We start from the raw sequence: 23,111 nt of genomic DNA on the forward strand, positions 1-23,111 counted from the left end.
TGCTCTGTTTATAATTTTTTGTTGATTATTCCATATCAACTTTTTTTGTCTGAAAAACATTCACCTGCTGACCTTAAGAGGAGGCGTGAGATCCTTGGAACCAGTGGATTGATTGATGATTGCTTGGGAAGTCGTTTGGGAACGATCCGAACCATTTTTGCTACCAGAACTCCAGGCTGCCGAGTAGCTCAGCTGTGCTTTGTGCCTGTTCGTGGGAAGGAGACACAAGTGACACCTTTTGATTTGGAAGGGAAGGCTTGGGTTTTCAGTCAGACAGTCTGCACTGTATTTTTCCTCTGTAGCTAAGAGTTATGGAGTAAAGGGTACGCAGATCTGTCCCAAGAACGGGCCGCTATACCCCTGTGCCACAGACGGTTCACATGGACTTGTAACCAGGAACACTGTCAGGATGGAGTGGATTTATCCAGGTCACAAGCGTAATCTTGCTAAGAAAACAAAAATGTTACTTAAAATAAATTGCACGTCCTGAACAAATTGATGTGACTTGTTTATCATGCATTTTTGTACTTCTACATGTGGATAGCGCTGGAAGAGGTGAGTGGTCTCCTGGCACCTGGCCCTTCACAGTGTCAGAGTCCCAGCGCAGCTCTGGGCAGCTTCCCCTGACCAGTCACAAGCTTTTGCTTGGCTTTTGGACTAGAGGCTTAACAAGCCTTAATCTCTTAAGTCTGGAAACAAACTTCTTCAACTGTATATTTGAAAAAATGTGTCGTTAACTGACTTGGTATTTAAAAACAAAACAAAACCCAAAACAACACAAAGAAAGGAGGCTGATTTGGGGAACAGTTAATTAAATGAAATGTTTCTCATGCATTTTTGTGTCAATTGGAAAACTTAATTTCCAGCAGGAATAAAATGGAAGGGAAGCTTGCAACCAGAATTAGCTTTTGCATTTCAGTCTGTGCTAAAAGATACAAATTCAGCATGTCTCTTCAGTTCTTTTACAGTGCTTCCCTCTTACAGAAAATGGTCTAAATCAGTTAACAGTGTACGTGAATTACTCTTTTCTTTGGTCACTGTGAGATTAAGTGGTTTCCTTGTAAAAGTTTATTCTTCACTTAAGATATTTCCTAGAGGTTTTGAAAGCTCATTTCTGTTACCTGAATTTTCATACCCTGTGCCAAACATGGGTTCTGTAGCAGGATGATTGTCACGCACAATAGGTTGCTGAAGTTCAGCAAAGTCAGAGTGCTCATTTAGGGAAGGTGTACACTCTTTGATTTCAGAACCAGACTGATGTGGGGCTGTGTGGTAGGTTTCCTTCACAAGAACCTCCAACACTGGAACAAGGGTAGTTTGATAATGAAGATGCTGAGGCTTCAGATGATCTGTGCAACACTGGAACAATATGCATCTGTTTAGTAGCATCTTTCATTGCCCAATCATGAGGCAATAGATGACTACTGCATGACTGGAGTCTGTGGCATTGCATTATGGAAACAATGTCATGTGGTCTACATCACATGGTACAAGTTCTGGAATACCAGAACCCTCAATGATGACATTTACTCTTTTTTTTTTTTTTTTTTTTTTTTTTGATAAAATAGCAGCCAGGTGTGTACTGGTGATCAATCTAAAGCCTGAACTAGCTCTGTATTGATGCCTGAGGTGTGCCAGCTGCTGCAGCTTAAAAGGGAATAGATGAAGAAGTGTGCAACTTCCTAGTCCTGGGATAATCAAGGCCCTACCTTCCAGGGGTTGAGGTTTTTCAGGAGGACTGAAAGGCAAGTGCAGGTTCTCCAGATGATTTGCAGTGGGAACTTTCATGACTTCATGTACTGAGCACTGAGAAGCATGTACTGCTCCTATATTTTCTGTACTAGCTGAAGAATTTAATTCAACATATGTTGTTTCTCCTGTTGCTGGCTCATTCTGTAAGAAATGTAAATCATTCCACTTGTCCAAGCCTTTCTCTGCTAATGAGATCTAAAGATCAGCCATGTGCAATAGTCTTGCAGTTTTAATGAAATGTGTAGTCAAGCATGATCAGTGAACTACTTGTCCTCTGCTGTACAGAGATTTCAGCAGGCTTCTCAGGATGGCATCTTCTAGCAGTTGGAGTCTAATAGAGGATGGGGCAGCTTCGTGCTTCTTTATACAGACTTGTAAGGACTTAAGAGCTGGCATGAGTTGGGTTCTTCTTCATGAGCCCTAAAACGGGGTGGTGGGCAATTTTGGAAGCCCTATGTTAGATACAGAGGCAAGAAATGAGTATCTAGTAAACTACTACTTGCCTAGAATTGATGAATTTCTACAGCTTTGTCTGGTAGCTGCCCTGATCCTTTGGAGGCTTCTGGAGGATTGTGATAAATGGTGCATGGATTAAGACTTAAGTCATGAAGGAAGTAAGTTCTCTGGCCTAGGCTAGAAAAAAATTGATATACACTTAATAGGGCTCAGCCTTAAGGGATGATCACTGGCAAACGTGAAAGTGCAAAGATCCTCTTGTTGAGGAAACAAGCAGAATTTAACTATGGTTAAGTCAAGTTAAATTCCCATTGACTTGAGTGGATTTAAAATGTGCTGTTCTGGAAACGATGCCTGCCCTGCTTGTGCTCTCCAACTGCTTGCTTTGCTGCATGAATACTGAGAAACCTCTCGGCATCCTGAGCCCAAGAGTGTGAACTGCGCATCTCCTAATCTGCCCTGTGTGGAAATGCTGGAGATGAGGAAGGTGGTGGGGCTGGTGCAGCTTAGCAAGTGGAGAATGGACTGCAGGAAGAAAGGGGATACATGGTCCTTCATCTTCCTGTTCTTGTTTCTGTGCATAGCAGAGTTTATCCCTGCGTGCTTAACTCCACAACAGGGAAGGCTTGGAGGCAGTCTGCTTCCCAGCTTGTGTAAAGTGTTAGTGAATGCACACTGGAGAAGAAAAGAGCTGGAAAAGTGTTTTTATTGCTCCCTTGTGTCTGCAGTAGCTGTACTGTAGTATCTGGACCAGGCAGCCTTACGTCTTTCCTCAACCGAGGGCAGAAGAGCCTCGGGTGAAATCGGACTTTGCTGAGGAAGTTCCTGCAGCGTTGGAGGCAATGGTGAAGACTTCAGGCTTTCCATTTTCTAGCTTCTTTGAAGAGAGATGTTTCTATGTCCGAACTTGCACTCTCAAAGTGATCAAGGACAAACTTTGCCGTTGCCCTTGTTTCTGGCACAGGTGAGTGTAGAACATCCAGCTGGGTCGACCCCAGCTTACAGCAGTTTCCTTTGAAGTGCAAGATGGTCAGCACCCTGAAATGAGATGTAGCCAACATCACGGTGCGTATTTTTGTGTTTTCACCTTCTTTAAAAGAAATGTGCAATCTTAACACATTTGGTGCTAAAACTGTGCTGCTGCTCTGTGCAGATGTCACAGGCTGCTGCGTGGTATGAGGGTGGTGCAGGTGATAATGCTTGCTGGGCTTCTGCTCATTAGTACTGTTGTGCTGCAGCTCCTCGAGGAGAAATCAACAGGTTCTAATTAGTCCTTATGCAGTGAGTACTGCTTATCTTCAGAGTATTTCACTAATACTGACTAATCTTCACAACTGCATCTAATAAGGTCAAAATTACTCCCCTTTGACAGCTGGGGAGGGGGAGTGAGAACCTTTGCACAGATGCCTTCAACTCATTATGGGCACAGACGAAATGTGGCTAAACTAGGTCTGGGTGATGAGTGTTCGCAGCATCCAGCTTTTTCTTAGGCATCCTGTTTCCCTACTGGAACCTTTCCTTTTTGAAATAAGATGAAAACTGAAAAGACCACCCAAAACCCCAGGCTTTCTGATGTTTTCCAAAATTAAATCCAAATCCCATCTCAGTCAGATGCTTACTGAGATGTATGATGAGCTGCACTAATGCTGATCTCTAGACAGAATATTACTGAAAATAAGCTTTTGCAGATTTTTTTTCCAATGTCCATCTCTGTAATGCTGCTAATAAATATTTGGCTAAAGCTGACCAGCAGGTCCCAACTCCAAGGTGAGTAGCTATTTTTCCTAGCAGGAACCTGGCCAGATTTGAACTGTCATTCTGTGACAGGGTTTGCTCGGGCATGAGGAGGTTGTTTTAGAAATCTGTACTCTACATGGGGTGATGGAGTTGTGTTGCATAGCATGGGATGGGTGGTGGGTCAGGGTGTGGGATGGCAACCCTTGGTAGAGATATTGCAGAGTCTGTGTCTTGGTACATTCACGATGAGGGCAATGTGTTGAACCCAAAACCCAAAGCCATCTCCTGGCAGCTGATTCCCATTTCCAGCAGCAGGTGATGTCTACTGACAATAAGGGTGTGGGTTGGAAGATCCTTTCTCTGCTTGAATTGTTTGCAGAGATGTTCTGCTGTTAGTGTAACCAACCTCCCCTGAAGCCCTGGGAGGCAACATGTTCCCCGGCACTGGGAATGGCTTAATCACCAGCAGAAATTAGTGCTTTGGCAACTAATGTGAGGTGGGCTAGGTCTTAAGCAGCATGGATTTAATATAAAAACTCTCCCTTGAGTCATAAGGATGGTTTCTCACTCTGAGGCCTGTTGTTGCTCTGAAGTGGCCCACAAGATGTGCTCATCCTGTTTGACAGCGAGCCAAAAAAATTTCCCTGGAGAGGAGCTAGACCCATGATAGTTCCACATCTAATGAGCTAAAAGTGTCTCATACCGAGGTATGTGAAGAAATCTGTGAGCTTTTTAAAGCAAGAGAGTGCTTTGAAAGTCCTGACATAGGGATGTTTCCTGTGCTGGGCCTTACGCTGCTTTGCAAAAACAAAAAGCTCCTCCAGAAGCTGAAGCATGGCCCTTTCAGAGGATGTGGTGCAACTCCTTGGCTGTTGCTCACTTAATTATTGTTTGTGGGGGGTTGTACTGGCCGTGGTAGGTACCTCTGAGCAGAACGCTAATCCTGCTCAGCCTATGCTAAGAAATATTCCTGTTGGCATTGGCAGGGTCACTCCCAAAGATTCACCTCCAGGAGTCACGCCCTGGTCTCTTGAAATCTCTTTGTCAGAGAAGAAGCAAGTTTGGCATCTTCCTACTGTAACTGAGGTTGTTGGGCCAGCATCCTTCTGCCATCACTACCTAACTGGAGATTACTGCAAGGCATATCGCTGGGCCAGACACATACAATGATCAGCATCTGCTGAGCTGCACAGAAAAATCAACCTCATAAATCCTATGTGACATGCCGTGGAAAAAGGTGGTGGCATCTCATGGCTGCATTTTGAAGACCACCCAGCCCAAGCTTCTTTATTCTGACACAACGTTCCTCGCAACCCTATAGCATGTAATGGAAATCACTTTGTAAGAGGACAAGAGCTGTGTTCTGGGTCCTGTGTGTAGGTGGGATGTCAGGAGGAGAGTGGTGTGGTTGCCAGAAGCCACCACATTTATCCATACAGGGTGTTTTTGTCCTGGAGGGTTGAGTTCTGGTTTCTAGCATGGCTGAGTCTGTCTCTGTGACTGGTGTTGGCACCGACAATGTCCCGTGGCATCAAGTCCTTCCTGCCCCAGTTTTGTTGGGGACATAACTGCAGGGTTACAATGGATTTTATATTAACCTTGGCCATCTTATGTGTCTGAGGTGTTCAGTTTTCTCACCCCCCCCGGTTCTGGCCTGAACTCTGAGCAAATCACCTCTGACTGCCTCATTCCTCTGCCTCATGGCAGCAGTCAGGGATCGTACAACCTGGAGCTGCCCCTGCGGACATGAAGCCCAATTTCTCATTCCCTCTAAACCAAGACATGCAAAAAAAAATCTCAGACCTTTGGGTTTTGTCTGTTAAAACCAAACTCTCAAACATGTAAGTTCATGTTTGTAATGCTTCATCCTTTAAAGAGCCACAATGGAGGAAGGCTTCCTGTAATCCTGTTAGTGTGGGGCACCATGGTTGGATGTGATCCTCCACCTGGGCACGAGCAGGAGGCAAGGTCTGCCCTAGTATCACGTGCCTGAAAAGCTGCTAGTGGCCACAGGCTCCTCAGGGTGCTCTTTTCTCTCTTCCATTGGCAGCCTTTCTATCCTTTTCAAGTAATTAAGGGGGGTTGTCCAGGGATTACGATTTGCCATTCTTCAATATTCTTTCTTTCTTGTAGTTTCCCTTTTTTCTAGAGATGGGTCCTTTGTTGTTTCATGTCTTTAACATGGCTCCTCAAAGAAATGACAGTAAGTTTGTAATACGCTCTTTCCATCTCTCCTAAAATAGCTTTTGAACCTGTTGGACAGCTTCTAACAAATCTAACAGCCGAGCACAAGTCTCAAATACGTCATGTTCCTGCACATTTAATTAAAGCTTGCACCTTAGGACAAACAAGAAAATCCCATTATGAGACAGAGCCAGAGGAAACCAGGCTTTTGTGGTTCCATAAAATACTCCTCCTGCGGTAATGCTTGCTTTACTGGGTACTTTAGGGCCAGTTTGTCATGGATGCTCTGGGTCTTCCTCTCCAGGCACCAAACTGCTCATGGCCAATGCAAAGAGCACGTGGACCATTGCAACCCCAGTGAATAGGAGTTGGGTCCCAACAACAACGACAGGGCCTCCTCGTCACCCTGATGCTCCCAGCCGTGACTCAGAAGAGGGACACATCTTCTCCTTCCCTCCCAGGACACTAAGTGCAAGGCCACAGGGAGGGGCTGGTTTTGGGGATGTTGCTAATGCCCCCTGCCCTGGCTGCCACTCTTCCAAGTAGGACTTTCCATGTGCTGTTACTTTTCTCACACCATCTGGTGACTAATTTAGCACCTAGAAAATAACATCAGCATTTCAATGAGGGTTTGGGTAAGGGTTTTTTTAATTAGATGAGGCTTTTCTTCATTATTTCCTGCCTCCCATCAGGATATGTAAATATAAATAGCATTTCTACAATGCCAGGGCAGGTATACCTGCATCAGCTGAAGGTTACATTTCTTCTACAAATGCAATGTGCCACCTCCCTCCTTCTTCCTCCAGCGCATCCTGGTCAAAGCAATGTCTTCCAGCTCAGCCTACGTGTGCACGCACACGCGGTTATTAACTTTTACATCTTAATTGAAAGGGTGGTGTACATTTAATCTTTAGTAATGACATCCTTTCTTCCCAAACAGTCTTTAATCTTGAAACAAAGTGGTGAACCAAGGCAGCAGAGTGGGGTTGCCAAGCAAAGCTGCTGGCACACGTGCAGACAGCAGTGACCAGCCAAAAAATTAGTTTTCAGAGTTCGGATTTGAAGTGTGCGCCTGACGGTCTGGGGAGTGGAGCAGCGGCTGGGGGGGGCGTGTGTGACAGGGGCCCCGTGGGTGACAAAGAGGAGGATTTGATAAATAGGAACTGGGTGTGAAGTCTCTTCCAGAGCTATTACATAGCATAAAAGACAAATCTCCTTTTAGTATGGGTTGCCCTGGTATGTCACTGCATGCTGGTCCATGGGCCACACCCATGCATTTGGCTTTACCTCTTCCTAGCCTGGCTCATTAATATAAACTAACAAGGTTTATGGTCTGAGGCTTTCCCTTGCTGTTTGTCCTGAGGATAAGACAGTTAACGTCTCTGGATGCTCTTATAACACAGAGGAAAGGAATATGAAGCAGCTTTTTCTTGTGCTGGCGTTTGAGATGCCAAGCTCTAAAGCTGTAATTGCAGCTATATGGGAAACACTACTTTATGGTCAATGGTATGGCTTAAAAATCCTTCTAATCCTGATTTATATCTGTGTCTTGGTGCTTTAGTACTGAAAGATCAAAACACTGGTAGAAATGACACTTGTGAATAATGACAGTGGGTTTGCAAGTTCAACCTTTGCTCTTCGAAGGGGATTAGATCCTTGGCTTTTGGAGAAGTCATTTAAAGAGGTTCAAAGGCTGAATGAGAAACCATTGCTTTGATGGATGGAGCACAACGTATTATTGGTGAGGAGTCTTCCAAGGGCGCTCACTTTTGGCTGCCATGCTGCAATAGGTGAGAAGCTGGGAAAAAACAGTAAAAAGAAGTGAACCCAATACAGAGAAATTATGTGCCATACTTAGAGCTGCTTCTGTTTCCTTATTTACTTCTTGTCTGTTCTAAAATAAGAGGATCTAAAATCAGAAAAAAAAAAGAGAAAAAAGGGAGGGAAAAAAAGGAAAGAGGAGAAAAGATGAAGAAAAGGGTGAAAAAAGGAAAAGAGGAAAAAAGGGGAAGAAAAGAGGAAAAAAGGCAAAAAAAAAAATGGGGGGAAGGGAAAAAAAGGGGGGGGGAAAGGGGAAAAAAGAGAAGTCCTTCAAAAAGGAGCAGTCAGTATGCACCGCTAATCGACCAAAGCCCTGCCAAGCAAATCTTTTGTCAGATCGTCTGCCCAAAATCAAAACCCTGGACTCAGCAGGCCCCGTTATCAGCAGTTCTGCCTACGAAGCAGGAAAGCGTAAAGCTCCTGGTTCCCGCTGCTTTGTTAAAAAGTCCCTGCGACACCAGCCCCATCTCCCCCCTCCGTCGGCTGCTATATAGCGGGGCGTCCAACGTTTCTGTCCATCGCGGTTTTGGTTTGGCTCCCGCTTTTGGTCTTGGATAGCAGCCAGCAGAAAATGTCTCAATACTCAGGAAAAGTAAGTAATGACACAACTGCTTCCCTTTCAGCCGGGGGCTGGAGAGCCCAAGCATCCTCCGGGTTGAAGAAGCAGGTTAGGATATATATCCCAGAGGATGCAACATGAGTGATGATACTGGGAGCAAATTTGGTAGCAGGGACGGGGAGGGTGCGGCAGAAGGAGCTGCGTTTCAGGAGCCGAATTTCCTGTTTAAACATTCCTACTGGAAATATGTGTAAGTGAGCACGAGGCAGCGAGAATTGTCGTAAATGCGGGATGCTCTGCATTCCCAGAAAAACAAATATGATTCTTAGGAAAAAATGCCAGTGATGCCGTGCTCTTCTTGCTGAAAAACAGCTGAAAAAAAACCCCAAACCACCCTAAAATGATGCATCTGAAAGAGATTCCCTTCTGCTCGAAATGAGGGTCCAGCTATGCTCCTGCTTCTCACTGGGGGCCTGTTCTCCTCCCTCCCCCCAGATCACTTTCTATGAAGGCAAAAGCTTCACAGGCAGAAAGCTGGAGGTCTGTGGCAGCTGCGTCAGCTTCCAGGACCGAGGTTTCCTCAATCGAGTCAACTCCATTTGTGTCCAGAGCGGGGCTTGGGTCTGCTTTGATCACCCCGACTTCCGAGGGCAGCAGTACATCCTGGAGCACGGCGAGTACCCTGATTTCTATTGCTGGAACGGCCGCGGTGACCACCTGAGCTCCTGCCGGCCCGTTGGGATGGTGAGTGGATGCTGCTGGCGCTTCACTCTCCTGGCCAGAGCATCGGTGGGATGGAGCTGTCGTTGAGCGTTATTTTTCATGAACCCTGTAAAAAGTGTAATAAAAATTTCTTCAGAAATCATACATCCTGTTGAGAAGGAAATGGTCTCCCAGGGAAGGTTTGTCCCCCCTTGGAGCAGTCTGCACAAGCCACAAAGCCAGGTCGCGGTTTCCCGTGCCTTCCAGATGAGAGGAAAGCAGTGTGTCTTCCTCCTACAGTGGCTTTAACAGGATGAGATTTTCCCGTGCTTTTTCAGATGAGCTGGCAAGGTCCTGCCGGCATCAGGTGCTTTTCCTTTTTAATGCGAGTTGCTATGAAATAGGAGGGAATTAAGAAGGAAGTTCATTGCCCAAGGCTAGTTTGAGCAGTGACAGCCCGGTCTCCCCACACACCCAGAGGGGGAGTGGGCAGCCCCAGGCCTTTCTGAACTGGACCCATGGGGCAGCTGGGCTGCTCCTAGCAAATTTTAGCTGAATTCTCTGCTCTTGCAAAAACCCCTCAGTAATCTTAAACTAAACCTGTTTTTTTTTTCCCCCATACTAGCTAGCCCTTCCCTTGTGAAGCCTTTAAAATCACTGCCTGGAGGAAGGCTTAATTAGAAAGACTGAAAAGTAGCAAAGAAAAATGAATCTGGGTTAGGTCTCTCTGTTCAACTCTCCTATCACTCATGAGCCCTGGGGCAATGATGAACCCACTTGGAGCTGGTGAGGTTTCTCTCTGGCCCCAAAGCTGCTTTTTGGCACAGCAATGGGTTTGTTTCAGGTCCTTAATGTCCTTCCAAAACCACCTCCATGGTCTGTACATGGGAGGGATGCTCTGCCCCAGGCTCTAGAGCCTGGCTCCTCCTTCCCTGGCCCATGATTTTCCCTGTGAGATGCCAGCAAGTGCTTCGAGGCATTTCTGCAGTGCAGATTCCTGGAGGAATGTTTGCTCAGGCACAGTATCCATTCAGCTGCTGCTGGCAGCTGCCTGCTGTGCGGTTCAGCATCGTAGCCTGGCCTTCTTGAGCGTTGATGTTGTTTATTTGAAAAATGCCTTTAGGTATTCTTGAATTTGGCTTTAAAATATCCTTTCAGCTTGCTCTGTCCCACATATGTATGCCACAGGCTGCAGAAATCTCCCCAGAGGAATTTATGTTGTGTCACTCTGAAGGGCTCATGCAGCAATGATGATGCAGGGAAAGTTTCGTTTTCATTCCTTTTTTTAAAATTTTCCTTAAAGAAAGGCACAACATCTCCAAGCAGAAACAGCAGCTACGTGTGGAACTGGAGGCAATATAAATTGGATTAGGGGAATCATCTAACATCTTTGTATACTCCAGATATGTATCTTTTTTTGCTGTGTGAATGCATGGAGAGCCGGGGCTGTAGCTGATGCTGTATTTGGGACAGAGGGTTTGTGAGCCAGTGTGGGGGATCTGCAGATAGGCAAGGGGCTACATGTGCCTGAGCACAACACATCCCACAAGCAAAGTGCATGTGGACAGCAGCTGTAGGAAGGTGCAGCTGGGTGCAGAGACAAGGGTTTTCTGGCTGCTCTTCTGGTTGGCATAGTGTGCTGGAAGGTGGCACAAGTTTGTGTTCTGTGCATGATGACACCAGTGGTGTTGGATTGCTTTTCACATTCCCCTTCCGAAGCACCCTTCTGTCTTCTTCTTTGTCTTACAAAAGCCAGGGAAATATTTGGCTGCTTTTTTGTTTGTTTGGTTTGGGGTTTTTTTGTTGTTGTTGGTTTTGTTTTTGTTTTTTTTTGTTGACTCTAATCCCTTTGTCCCCAGCACGGCGAGCATTACAGGATCGAAATATTTGAGGGGAACCATTTTAGTGGTCCCAGCATGGAGCTGACGGAAGATTGCTCCTTTCTGCAGGGACAAGGCTGGGAAAAGACCTGCATCAATGCCCTAAAAGTGTATGGTGACGGCGCGTAAGTAACCACATGTGTGCCAGCACACAGCTGCTGAGGTGCTCCCTTCCCTGTGCCCTCCGTACGTAGCGCTGCAGGGGATGGAGGCAGCTGTGGAGACTCCCCCCCCCCCCAGTTGATGCTGGTGGGACTTGGAGAAAGCCTAAAAATGTGAGTTAAGCCTATGGGTTAAAGGTGAATTTTGGTGCCTGCCTGTTGAGAGCTTCTTCAAAGGGGCACAGTTTTTGGAGGGTGGCAGCTAGGCATAAGCTACAAGATCTCTGAGACACTTTTAAGGTTTATGAAACAAGAAGGCTAAAACCAGATTTTTCTTTCTTTCTTTCTTTCTTTCTTTCTGTCTGTCTGTCTGTCTTTCTTTCTGTCTGTCTTTCTGTCTGTCTGTCTTTCTGTCTTTCTGTCTTTCTGTCTTTCTGTCTTTCTGTCTTTCTTTCTGTCTTTCTTTCTGTCTGTCTTTCTGTCTTTCTTACATTTATGTGCATGTTTCCAAACACCTCTTTAAAATCCACGCAGAGGCTTTTGAGGAGGGCAGGTGGGTGGCTCTGGGTGATGCAGATCAGGGCTTTTGCTTTGCAAGTGGAGGCTTGCTGAAACACCAGAAACCTCCTCCTGGGACAGCAAAAATGAGGCAGTGGTGTCTCACCTTAAAATTAAATCCTGCCTCTGAAAGACAGGAGCAGCTATAGTGGTGATGCACAGACATTCCCATGAGCATTTTTGGTCATCTTTGGTGCCTTGTGAACCTGCTTTGCAGATGCATTACTGATGCTCAGCCCCATCCTCCTGCCCCTGCAGATGCTCCTGAAAGCTTTGGCAGGACAACAGCCTTGCCTTTTCTTGCTGTTGGGTGGAAATTTGCGTTTTCTTGACAGTGTCGGTCTTTTTTCTGTTGTGTTTTTTTCTCTTGGTGCGAGATAGGTTGTTACCTGTCTGTCTCCCCTTTCTTCTCTCTGACAATTGCATTTTCACTGCAAGTGTGCAGGGAGCAGGGGAATGCCATAAAGTCCTCCCAGAGCCAGGCAGAGGGTGGCTGGAGAGGGGCACAGGGCAGAGGAGAGAGCACAGAAACGGTCTTCTCCACCTGTACTGGACTGGATATTGCACATCTCACCTGCACCCAGCATGGGATGTTGGACCCTTTCTGTCCAACAGCAATTTATTCCCCGAATAGGAAAAAGGTTGCTGCCATCCACACTCATGACATCCTGACAGCGAGTGTCCTGCAGGACCTTTTCTGATTCAGCCAAGACCTCTCCTCTTCCAAAAAAACAGGCTCATGATCAGGCAGTGACAGTTCATTAAAACTAAGGAGCAGAGCTCCCAGGTCCAAGTGGGAAGAAATGGCTGGAGCCAATCGGGGACTCCGTTAGTGCTGAGGATTTGAAGCAAAAGGCATTTGAGTACCAACACTATAAAGTCAATAGCGAGCCTCTGAGTACTCTGGCAGGAACTTTAGGGCCAATTATTTACCACATGTGTCCCTGTACCAGAGCCTGGAGCTTAAGAAATTGGGAAGCTGCCCAGAAACTTTCAAACACTTAAATTTTTCAGATTGATTTTCCCCCCTCTCTTGCAAAATATATAATGGGCATAAAGCTTGCTTTCCCTTGCACAGGAGCCTAGACTGTTTATGTTAACATTATGTGACTTCTCAAAGGATTCAAGTAACGATAAAAAAAACAGAAAAATAAAAATACCTGAGAGGAGTGTGGTGAGGAAATGCGCTGAGTTTTGTAGCATTGGATTCAGACCCTGGAAAGACAGTTGTTGCAAGTGTGTGGAAGTGTCTGTAAAGGCCATTAAAAGGCAGGACAGTGCAGAGGGACCTGCTGGCCCGAGGCAGCAGAAGAAGGGAGGGAAGGAGGAGATACCACAGCAGAAAGTTGAGACCACGGTGGAGAAAGGGACTCTATGGCACCACTTTTCTCCTTTGGGTGGACTGTATAAGCCCGGGTGACCTCAGAGGTGCTGCAGGTGTAGCGGGTGCTGAGCTTAGCCTGGCAAAGCCCTCCCAGGACCCATCCTTGACTGGTAAGTGGAGGAGATGAGGTCACCAGAGACAAGGGGTTTCAGCCACAAGCTGTCACCAGCACATCCCCATCCTGAAAGCGGGTCTGTTTTACCCTCTGCCTGCTGAAAGCAGGTGTAAAGCAGGTATAAAAAAATTTGTTTGTGAGACATTTTGGCTTACATTTCTGAGCTCCCTGCCCACCAAAGTCTCGCTCTGTGATTTTACCCCTTAATTCCCACAATGCAACATCCATTGAATGAAGAAATATTTGCTTCCCCTTCAAAATCTATGGATGGTGTCACGTGCTGTTAAAAAGCTGCTGCCTGCACTTGTGGGGGTGGCCGTGCCTGCGGGAGGTGATGATGGATCAGCTGGAAACACGGGAATGGGGAGAAACATTTGCCTTTGGCATGGTGCGTGGTGAAGCTGAAGGTGTCCAGCACCTTCCCCGCTCCCCTTTTGGGGCTGGTGACTGCTACCCCACACATCCAGAAAGGGTGATCATAAAGCTGTTAAAACCATGCTGGAAATGAGATCACTATTTCAAAGCAATTTTGAGATGTTACTGCCTCCTTGGAAGCTGTTGCAGTTTGCACAGCAAGCGTCTTTGCTTGTCCCATGGGCAAAGCCAGCTTCAGTATCCCATATGGTATCATCTGGTTTTAGATGAAGACGTGTGCTTCTTGTCTTCCTTTGTGCCTCAGCCACTCCACAGAGGATTGCTTAGAAATAGCAACTTTAAAAAGCTGAATCTGTTTTACAGTCCAGGAGATAATACCCCCAAAAGGGCTTTTCTACACTACGGTGACATAACTTGAAGGAACCAGACCAACCATTTATTCTGCTGAAGCATTTATGAGCGTTTGGCAGATGTTCTTCAGTTAGGCTGAGAAATATCAACCCGAACAGGTACCCAAATGGTGCTGCTCAATAAATGTTACATATTTCTCAGCAGAAGCGATAGCTGCTCCATGGCACTGCTGAAATCCTACATGGAGAATGAGTGACCTCAAGCTCTACTGAAAGCATTCCACTTAGTTCAGGCTGAAGCTGCAGTGCTTCCCTGCTAGTTTTTTCAGCATGAGCAGCCAGTTTTGGCTTATAGGGCTTGTGCTGGTTCCATGCAAGTTTTATTCCTGTGTCCTCTGGGTTTATGTGCTAATGAAATACAGCACTGAGATGTTTGAGGGCTGTGTGTTATGTGCCTGGACCAGCTCTCCCATGCTGGGCTTGAGGACAGGATCATCTTTTTTTGTTGTTTTCTGGGCTCCTGACTGACTTGATTTCCTCTCTCACTGATGGTCCCAGAGAACGTAAATTTTAGGCAATAAAGGCCCAGCTAAGTAAGCCACACAAGCCTTCACTCATCACCTTGCACTGCCAATACAATTCACTCCCATCTTTCTGCTATTTCTTTTATTCCTCTTTTTTTGCAGCCTTCCCCTAAGCAGAGGGACAAGCCAAGGGGTTCTTATCACCCCACCAGGTCACTCAGCCTGCTTCCATCTACCCGAAGGCCTGTCCCATTCCCTCCATGTGCCTGTGCAGACACATCAACCATGTGTCTGAAGAGAAACACAGAGGTCTTGGGAAAGACAGTGACTATAAGGGACTGCTCTACCCCTTGCACTATTTCCTAGGATCCACCAGCTGTTGAAAGATGCCCTAGAAGCAGAGCTGGAAGAACCACCATGTCCTGGTAGGCCAGCAGTGCCCTGTGAACATCCCTGTCCTACCACCTTGCAATGTTTTCAACAGTGTTAGGTATTCTCGGCAAGAGGGAGTGATTGGAAAGTGCAGAAAATAGGATTGGGAGCTTTTTTCAGGAGTGCTTGAGGGAGGGATGGTGAGCTGATGGAGAAAGAGGCCAATGATCATCCAAAAATAGAGAGGTGCATATAAGATGAAGGAATGGCATAGAAAAGGAAGCAAGCAATGCATGCCTTATGAACAAGGCTGGGGTGTGTCTAGAGAGGGAGGATAATTTTATAAATTATTCTTAAATAAGCTAAAGAGCTGAGCATGCTCTCCAACAGTGCACATTAGAGTATGTAATGGGGGGGACATGGCTTCAGGGCAACCTGCCATTACACTCACATGAACAGCAGGCAGCCTTCTCCATGCGCTGCAAGGTGAGCTTCAAAGGAAAAAGCTGAAGATGACTTTGGTTAGGATATAAACTGGCTACAAAAAGTGCCAAAGAATGAATTTGTTTGTTTATAGGAAACTCTTGGGATCCAAATGTCTTGGCTGAGAACATTGCAGCAATGCTGCAGGAAAGGGTTGCGCAAGCATGAGCAGCAGGGTGGAGAGGGGCACCAGGCAGGCGTGTGCCCAACATGTTGGTCATCAGTGCACAGGCAGGTGGGAGAAGGGATCCACCACAATCCCACCTGGTGTCCTCTCAGAAACACAGAATAAATCCAAATATGTCAAGGAATCTGTAAGGTGGCTTGATGAAATACCCTAACATTTTGATTTTTTTTTTTTTTCTAAATAATGCCCGTGGGTGGCTGGTTTTCTAAACATCTTTTTTCCTAGGCCTTCAGCTTTTTGCTCTGGGTCAGACTGACCTGAGTTCACAAGCGGTTGTCTGACCCTGGAGGCCCAGCTCTCTTTGACCCATCCAGTACCTAAATGAGTTTCTCCCTGGAAATCCCATGTACAGTAGGTCCCAACACCAATGTCACACCTGAATTCCTGGCAAGACCACAGAAACCAAATGATTTAAAGGGCTGCATTTGTGCTCTGCTGTCTTTGCTGAGCCTATAGATGGGACAAGCAGAGATCCTTATAAAATCCTTAAAAACACTAGGAAGAGAGAATGAGGCAGAGAGGAGCAGTTTAGCAATGATGAGGTGGAAACCTGACTGTAAAACTATCAGAGCAATGGCAAAACTTGGTTAAAAAGCATGTGAGATTTAGAGGAAAGAGGTGACACCTGTGGCCACATTAAGATCATGGCACAGTTAAGGGAGAGAAGAGCAGCAAAATTTGTCCCTCTTGCCCATCAGAATTGATCCTGTCTTGAAGAATGTCAAATGGAAAAAGACATAGCCAAGCTAGATGAAGAAGTCAGACATGCCAAAGTCATCAAGGCTGTTGAGTGTTGTATCTATCTGACTGTATTGCAAGGGAAGTTGTAGTTAACTCTGGATGTAGAGATAAAGTCAAGATAACTGAGCCAAGTCCTGGTCTCTGTTGGAAAGCATCAAAGAGAGGTCATTAAGAATTTCTAGCAAAGAGAGAAATTATTAAATATGGTTCCCATCATAGCTAATGAGTCAGTTCGAAGAGGTAAAACATCCTTCAAGTGTTGCACATTTCTCCTTACAGTCCAAAATGGGTTTATCCACTGAGGGGACTCATGTCCTTCTTCAGCACTATCAGATGCTATTAAATTGTTTCTGTTGCACATGGTTGCTCAGAAAGATCCATTTCTACAGCAATGTGAAACAGGGAGCCCCTGGTCCCAGGCTGCTGTAACCCAGAACAACTTTTTCTAAAGTCAAGGTCCAATCTGGCTGCGGGTAACTGCCAGGCTATGCTGAAAATAGGGGAAAACATCAGCACTTAACTCCACGGGGGGATTTCTGTGCACAGGATGGGACTGGGGCTGCGGAGGCACCACTGAGCCCCAGTAGTTTCAAGTACTAAACTCCCTAAAAGGAGCCGCTCAACATGGGCATGAGGCCACCTCACATGACCACACTGTTGGGACCCAAGTAACTTTCCCTTTCTGCTCAGGTGGGTGCTGTACGAGGAGCCCAACTACCGAGGCCGTATGTATGTGGTGGAGCGGGGTGAGTTCTGCAACTTCAACACATGGCAGGCACGCAGTGCCAGTGTCCAGTCCATCAGAAGAGTCATCAACTACTTCTAGCTGAGCTTTCATCCTACCAGCAATGGCCTGCTGAGACTGGGCATCACCTTCCTTCCTACTCACTGATCTGTGGAATAAATTGTTAAACACCAACTTTTGGCTCTAAGTACTTTTTCCCACCACTTGCAAGAGGGAACAAACTTGCAATCTTTCTAAGCTATGAACTTGTTTTTTCATTCTGCAGTGATTTATAAGGAGGACACTGGGGTGATGACCCAGAACTGGTGGTGACAAGCAGACCTGGGAACATGCTTCTTGGTGTGTTTGTGATTTGACACGTGTTCACTCTGCCCCATCCAGAGCCACCACACGATGGACCCAGCTGACTCCTGATGCCTGGAGGGGTCACATTGCTGCACACGTGTGCTGTGAGCACAGGCACACAGCCATCAGAGTGTCTGCTCATGCCATGTGAGGACACATGTCAGGATCATCTCAGGATCTGACCAACTTGAGGGGTCTGTCTGAGTGTGACGTGCTGGTCCTGATGTAAAGGTGATAGAAATAGTTTGTCCTGAGTTACTTTGATCTTAGATATATTATTTAAAAATTCCCCAAAGGCACAAAGCCTGAGTAATCTTCTCTTTGCTCCCTGATTCATAAGCCCTTCAGCTGACAATGACATTTTGAGGGGGTGGCAGCAAAGAAAACAGCCACAGCACTGTCACTTTCTGCACAACCATCTTCCCATCCTTCTGCCTCATCGGTGCTCCCAGTCCATCCCGGTTGTTTCAGTGCTCCCAAACCCCACTCCATGCTTGACAACTGGGATGGGAACAGCTCTGCCCATTCAGCTATGGACCATCCACTACAGCCTGGGTGCCTCCCCTTGCATTCTGTGCCCAAAAGTCAAATAGCCTCCTTTCTGTAAAATCATAAACTGTGTTCAGTATTAGCTAAGAGTGTTTCTGGCTATTTCAGAAAGAAGTAATTTTATTCTTTTCACTCCGTTATCCCATTAGCTGTTAAGGCTTGGCTGTCTGATGGATCCTGACAAGCATAGCCACGGTGCCGACAGAGCTGCAAGGCTCCGTGTTAATTCATTGGGAAGAATGCTGATCTAACCACTGTCCCCAGCCCTTCAAAGGGACGTGAGTGAGGCTGGCAGGTACCCAGCACACTGGAGAACAAGGCACATGTACCTTCAGGGCTGCTCTGCTTTGCAGGTCTGCAGTGAGATCTTGCCCTTTGCAGAGCAATCGGGAGGAGAAAGGGTCTGTGCTCTGTGCCAGGGCAGGGGGCTGGTTGGTCCCGTACTGCATTGGTCCTGTACTGCATCCCAATCCGGCACTGGATCCGGCTGCCATTCCATCAGTTCACACTCATCTGCCTTGTCATTCAGCTTTCCAGTTAGAGCTTCTTGACTCCCTGTGGCTCCCTACCAGTAACAGGACTGGGGCAATTGGTAACAACCAGGCCTGTGCCTGTGTGAGAAGGACATGCGCTGTTCCTGTGATGAAGTGGTACTGTTGGTAGAGTTGTGTTGATTGAGATTTTCCCCAGACACATATATGCCATATGTGCTACAGAAGGTATGGAAATAGAAAAAAAACCTCTACCTTGTGAATTTAACAATAGTTTGGGTGATATTTGCTTTAACAGTGACACAAGTAATTATGTCCTCTTGCAGACAGCCTACAGTCTGGATACACCATCCTCTACTCGAATCATTGCAGAAGCACTATAGTTATACCAGACTAACTCTGGCCTGCAATGACTGTGTCCTGGGTGGCTTGTGGTGACATGTGGTCCATTGGAGCTGTAAAAATATGAAACCATCTTTAATAGATTGCAAGGTATTTCTGTGTCAGAGAAGAAGGCAGGGAAATGATTCATTCATTGAGTGGGATGCACAAATGTACAACTCATGCATCAACTCTTGCGTATTTCATTTTCTTTTAATTAAATGCAGCTTACGAAAGATTTTAGGAATCCTTCCAGGATTAGCGTTGCTCTTGCTTCATGAAGGCCCTAATCGGCTCCTGAGCTCAATGCACTCTATTAAAAGATAATATTCAGTCCTATGCATTGCTCCCTGTTGTGACCTTCTGGCCATTAATCTGTTAAAAAACCCAAATGTGGTCCCAAAGAATGACAGGCATTGAATTGTGAGTAGCTTTAAAGGAAGGTTTTCATTCATTTGAAGCACATTCAATGTCACGGTGCAGCATGAAGGATAAAGAAACAAAGGCTTTAAAATATACACTAGCTAGAATTCCAGATGCTCTAAGTAATTGAAGGACAAAAGAAAAGAAAATAAAGAACAACCATCCACCCACATTCCCCTGAGAACAACAGCATAAGCCCAGAAATCCCCACACCTGGGTTTCTCAGTGCACACAGCCAGGGGAGGTGACTGTCCCACTAATGTTGGGGTCAGACTTGCGGTACTGCAGATACTCTGCTCTATGGCTTCCAGTGTTCAGTGGTTCAACCTCCCTCTGTGCAGACCAGCCCTTAGAGGGACCCACTGACATCCCTCCTTGTCTTTAACGGGATACGTGGAACTGCACACATACACACGGATGTAGAGGCTGACTCCAATATACAGCTACTGTGTGCAAGCCCACTTCATCTATACACTCCAAACTCATCATTTGTTTATATGTTCTAGTAGATTAATATTTGTTATTTAAATTGTGAAAGTACTTAGGAGTCCAAGTCCTGGACTAAACTCTGCTGCATACTAGGAGTTAAAAGCACAAAAGTAGCTGTCTGGTTAATCCATGCTGTTGTGTGGAACCCTATTTGTAACCAGCTAGCGTTTAGCCACCTATAGCATGTTTTACACACGTCTGTAATATCCTTACAGACCAAATACTCATCATTTTTCAACATCTGATATCCCATTTATGAACACAATCTCATTGCAAACAGCTAGTCTCATGTGAACACTATTTTAAAAAATCCTCTGTATGCATAAGTCTAATATTGCTAAAAACTGGCAGCGGGGAATTGAATTCCATCTATTTTTTCTTGATTTGAAACTTAAGTAGGGTAGCCAAGGGCCTAATCCAAACACTGATGCTTCAGGAACATGCATTGCGTTGGCAGTGGGGGGATGTGCCTCTCCTTCTCTTCCTTTTCCCTCCCCCTCCTTGCTAAATCTGCACTTGTTTAAAGGACAGAACGTACAGATCCCATATGTTTGCTAGTGGTTAGGGTGGGGTTTTTTTAAAGATTATTGACATTGTTCTAGCATGAAGTGGTATGATTTGTGAGTTTATAGCATATAAAATATAAATGACAGAAATGCCAGCTTGATGTGAAGTGGATGTGAGATTGTGCAGCAGAGATTTGAGCTGTACGTCATTAAACTGTATGGCTGAATGAATTCTGCTACGTGCACTGAGGAGGCAAGCAATAGATTAAGTAAATCGGAAACTATTCTACAAAATGCTAGAGATAAAACAAAGATTCAAAAATGAACAAAAGGGACAAGTTATTAATTACAAGAGGGAGAACTAAATGAAATCAGCCCTGTCTGGAAAACCAGGAAAGCCCTAATAATCAGCATTACTGGGCTTGGCCAGGCTGCTGAAGTGTAATATTCAGAATGACTTTGAATTACGTCTGGCCCCAGAGCAAATAGCTCCTGCCAGAATGCCTGCATACACAAATGTCCTTTCTCTGTAGCTGGATAATGTGGGAATTTGATGGAATATCTCTTTCAAATGAATCATTGGAAGATATCTGAGCCCCTGCATTACTTTTGCATTGCTGTATTACCCAGTTCATGTATATATAGCCAAGGTAAGGAGGAAACTGCCTACTGATCCACTGTTGGCATGTTTGATGTTGTCACAGCTCAAACGAATCTCTACTAACTGCTTACACAGGCGAATGGGCTGCAGAGCCACCTCCCTTCCCTGGTGATTTCAAGAGGCATTATCCTGCTATTGAGGCCACCCAACGCTCATATCTTCATGTGTTTTCTTCCCCCTCCTCCAGAGACACCTATCTGGACTGGTAAAAATTAATGCACTCCCTGGAGTCTGCTAGAGCTGTTTTATTAGTTCTTTAAGCATAAAGTCTTGGTCAACAGTGACCTCTTTGCAGAAAGGAAAGAAACAGCTTCAAAGGACATCTCCAACCTCTGGCACTAGGAGGAGAGCCATGGTCACTGTTAAAGCCTAAGTAATTACAGGGTGAAAGCTATAGAAGAGACACATCTTAGTACTCTAGAAGCATTGACAGATACCCTGGCTCCCATGCTTCATCCGGTTTGTTTTTAGCTATCTTTGCCCTGTTGTACTGAAGTCAAAAGAAAATTAACATGGTTGAAAACAGATTTGGCTTTGCAATTTTTACTATCCATGGGCTCAAACTCTTGTCCAGGAGCAAATCTGATAGAGCTGACAAGTCCTTGAATCAGATGACACCTGCCTGACATGGCCAGCATCTTCAGCATTGAAAATGGTGATTTGTTTTAGCTTTTAATTTTAAATCATCTGGTTTATTGAAGAGGTTAAATTCAGTTAAATCAACCTCCAGGAGTTGGGACTCATGTAGCTTGTTGTCCTCTTGTTCCAAGAGTAACCATTCAGTCATCAGAGGAGGTACAATAACATCTCACACAATTTGAGCTGTTCCCATATTTACTGGTTACTATGAAGGAAACCAAACATATGGAAGAAGCAGAAAAGGACAGAAGTAAAATGTGTATTAATTTTCCAGGAAGCAACACTGAGGAAAGAACAAATAGGTGCACCGTCTTTTTGTGGTTCATCATAAGTCAGTTTGTAATCAAGTCAAGCTGTCCCGGTTTAAGGATGTTAACATATGGAGGAATGTACCAGTTTATTCAGTGAAATTGTGCGTAAAGCAAACATGAAATCATATTGAAGTTGTTAATGTAAATTCCTTCTTTAAATGTGACGGTGTCTAGTGGATTGCGGTAGATCTGCACTTTGTGTAGGCATTCACACCTGCACTCACACAGTCCAAAATGCACTCAATCCTTCCTCTCACTCAGAATGGTTCTGTGTGCTCCTGTACTCCAACAGCTGGGATGGTGAAGGATCAGTCCCTGTTATTTCATGGAAAAACTGCATTTTTAAAAGAATTATTTTAACTCATTGCAGCAATTTTGGGATGCTGCCACTTGGTTTGTTTAGCCTGATATAAACTAAGATAGCTGTTTTCTAGTGTAACTAGTTCTTGGTGGTCACCAGTGTTGCTCATCATCTGTGAGGGGTTAAGAGAGCGGTGCAATTCCTTCTCCACAAAACACCATACCAGGCATGACAACCCGCTTACGGTCAGCATAGGTTTATGGATGGTTTGGGAGAGGTCCTTTTAAGCTTTGGTGTTGCTGCCCCATGATCATGGTGGTGGGAAGGTGGGTGAATAATCGTGACTCATAGATGGGCAAGACTCTGTGGTTTCAGCTGACTTTCCCCTTGCATTTTTTGTGCTGTTGGAAACCAACAGCTTAGAGAGAGCAATACCAAAAAAGTGTCTGTGGAATGTACCTCTTCCTTGCATGCTTTATCAAAGGTGGCCACCATCAAAAGAAGTCTCTTACCTGCACATGAACCAGTGCTATGCGCTATATAAGCCATGAGGTACTAGCACATAACTGAGCCCCTTCTGACACAGTAACATGCCTAAGACTATAAGTTTAGTTTATTTCTGCAGGGTAGGCTGTACATGAATCCTTCTCTTAAAGTGTTCGAGAAAGCACAATGTGGGCCAGTCCACATGCAGAGCTGACCTGCTAAACTATGCAACTGCAACAGCTGCTCCAGTAATGTAAGTGGGAATCAAAACTGCTGAGATTTGCAGAGCTTTATGTGGTTGTCATTGGTTTTCTTGGCTGGTAATGCAAGAAGAAAATAATAACATTTGAGTCATCTGAACCTACAATAATAATAATAATAATAATAATAATAACAGGATTCCAGAGGTTTTATTTTTTGTGTATCTTGCTATTACTGACTTGCCCTTTGAAATTACTTTTCTGAAAATAAGAGAGCTTCTTTTTTCACTGGGGGTTGCGTCT

At 45.3% G+C, this 23,111-nt stretch overlaps 1 protein-coding gene across 1 annotated transcript; it reads left to right on the forward strand.

Moving 5' to 3' along the window:
• The first annotated feature begins 8,500 nt into the window (after nucleotides 1–8,500).
• On the forward strand, nucleotides 8,501–17,173 carry CRYGN (crystallin gamma N). Its single transcript, XM_026842816.1, has 4 exons — nucleotides 8,501–8,542; nucleotides 9,005–9,253; nucleotides 11,071–11,216; nucleotides 16,972–17,173. Exons 1-4 carry the CDS (start codon nucleotides 8,522–8,524, stop codon nucleotides 17,105–17,107), a joined length of 552 nt encoding a protein of 183 aa, XP_026698617.1. The 5' UTR covers nucleotides 8,501–8,521; the 3' UTR covers nucleotides 17,108–17,173.
• The last annotated feature ends 5,938 nt before the right edge of the window (nucleotides 17,174–23,111 follow it).

The sequence above is a fragment of the Athene cunicularia genome (assembly GCF_003259725.1).
Source record: "Athene cunicularia isolate RWA chromosome 2 unlocalized genomic scaffold, athCun1 chr2_part1, whole genome shotgun sequence".
NCBI lineage: Eukaryota > Metazoa > Chordata > Aves > Strigiformes > Strigidae > Athene > Athene cunicularia.

What these genes read in the sequence shown, in the direction of transcription:
- CRYGN (XM_026842816.1), top strand. Translation starts at nt 8,522, where the DNA reads ATGTCTCAATACTCAGGAAAA. An exon ending in TGTCTCAATACTCAGGAAAA is followed by an intron (nt 8,543 to 9,004) that starts GTAAGTAATGAC and finishes CCCTCCCCCCAG; the next exon opens with ATCACTTTCTATGAAGGCAA. An exon ending in CCTGCCGGCCCGTTGGGATG is followed by an intron (nt 9,254 to 11,070) that starts GTGAGTGGATGC and finishes CTTTGTCCCCAG; the next exon opens with CACGGCGAGCATTACAGGAT.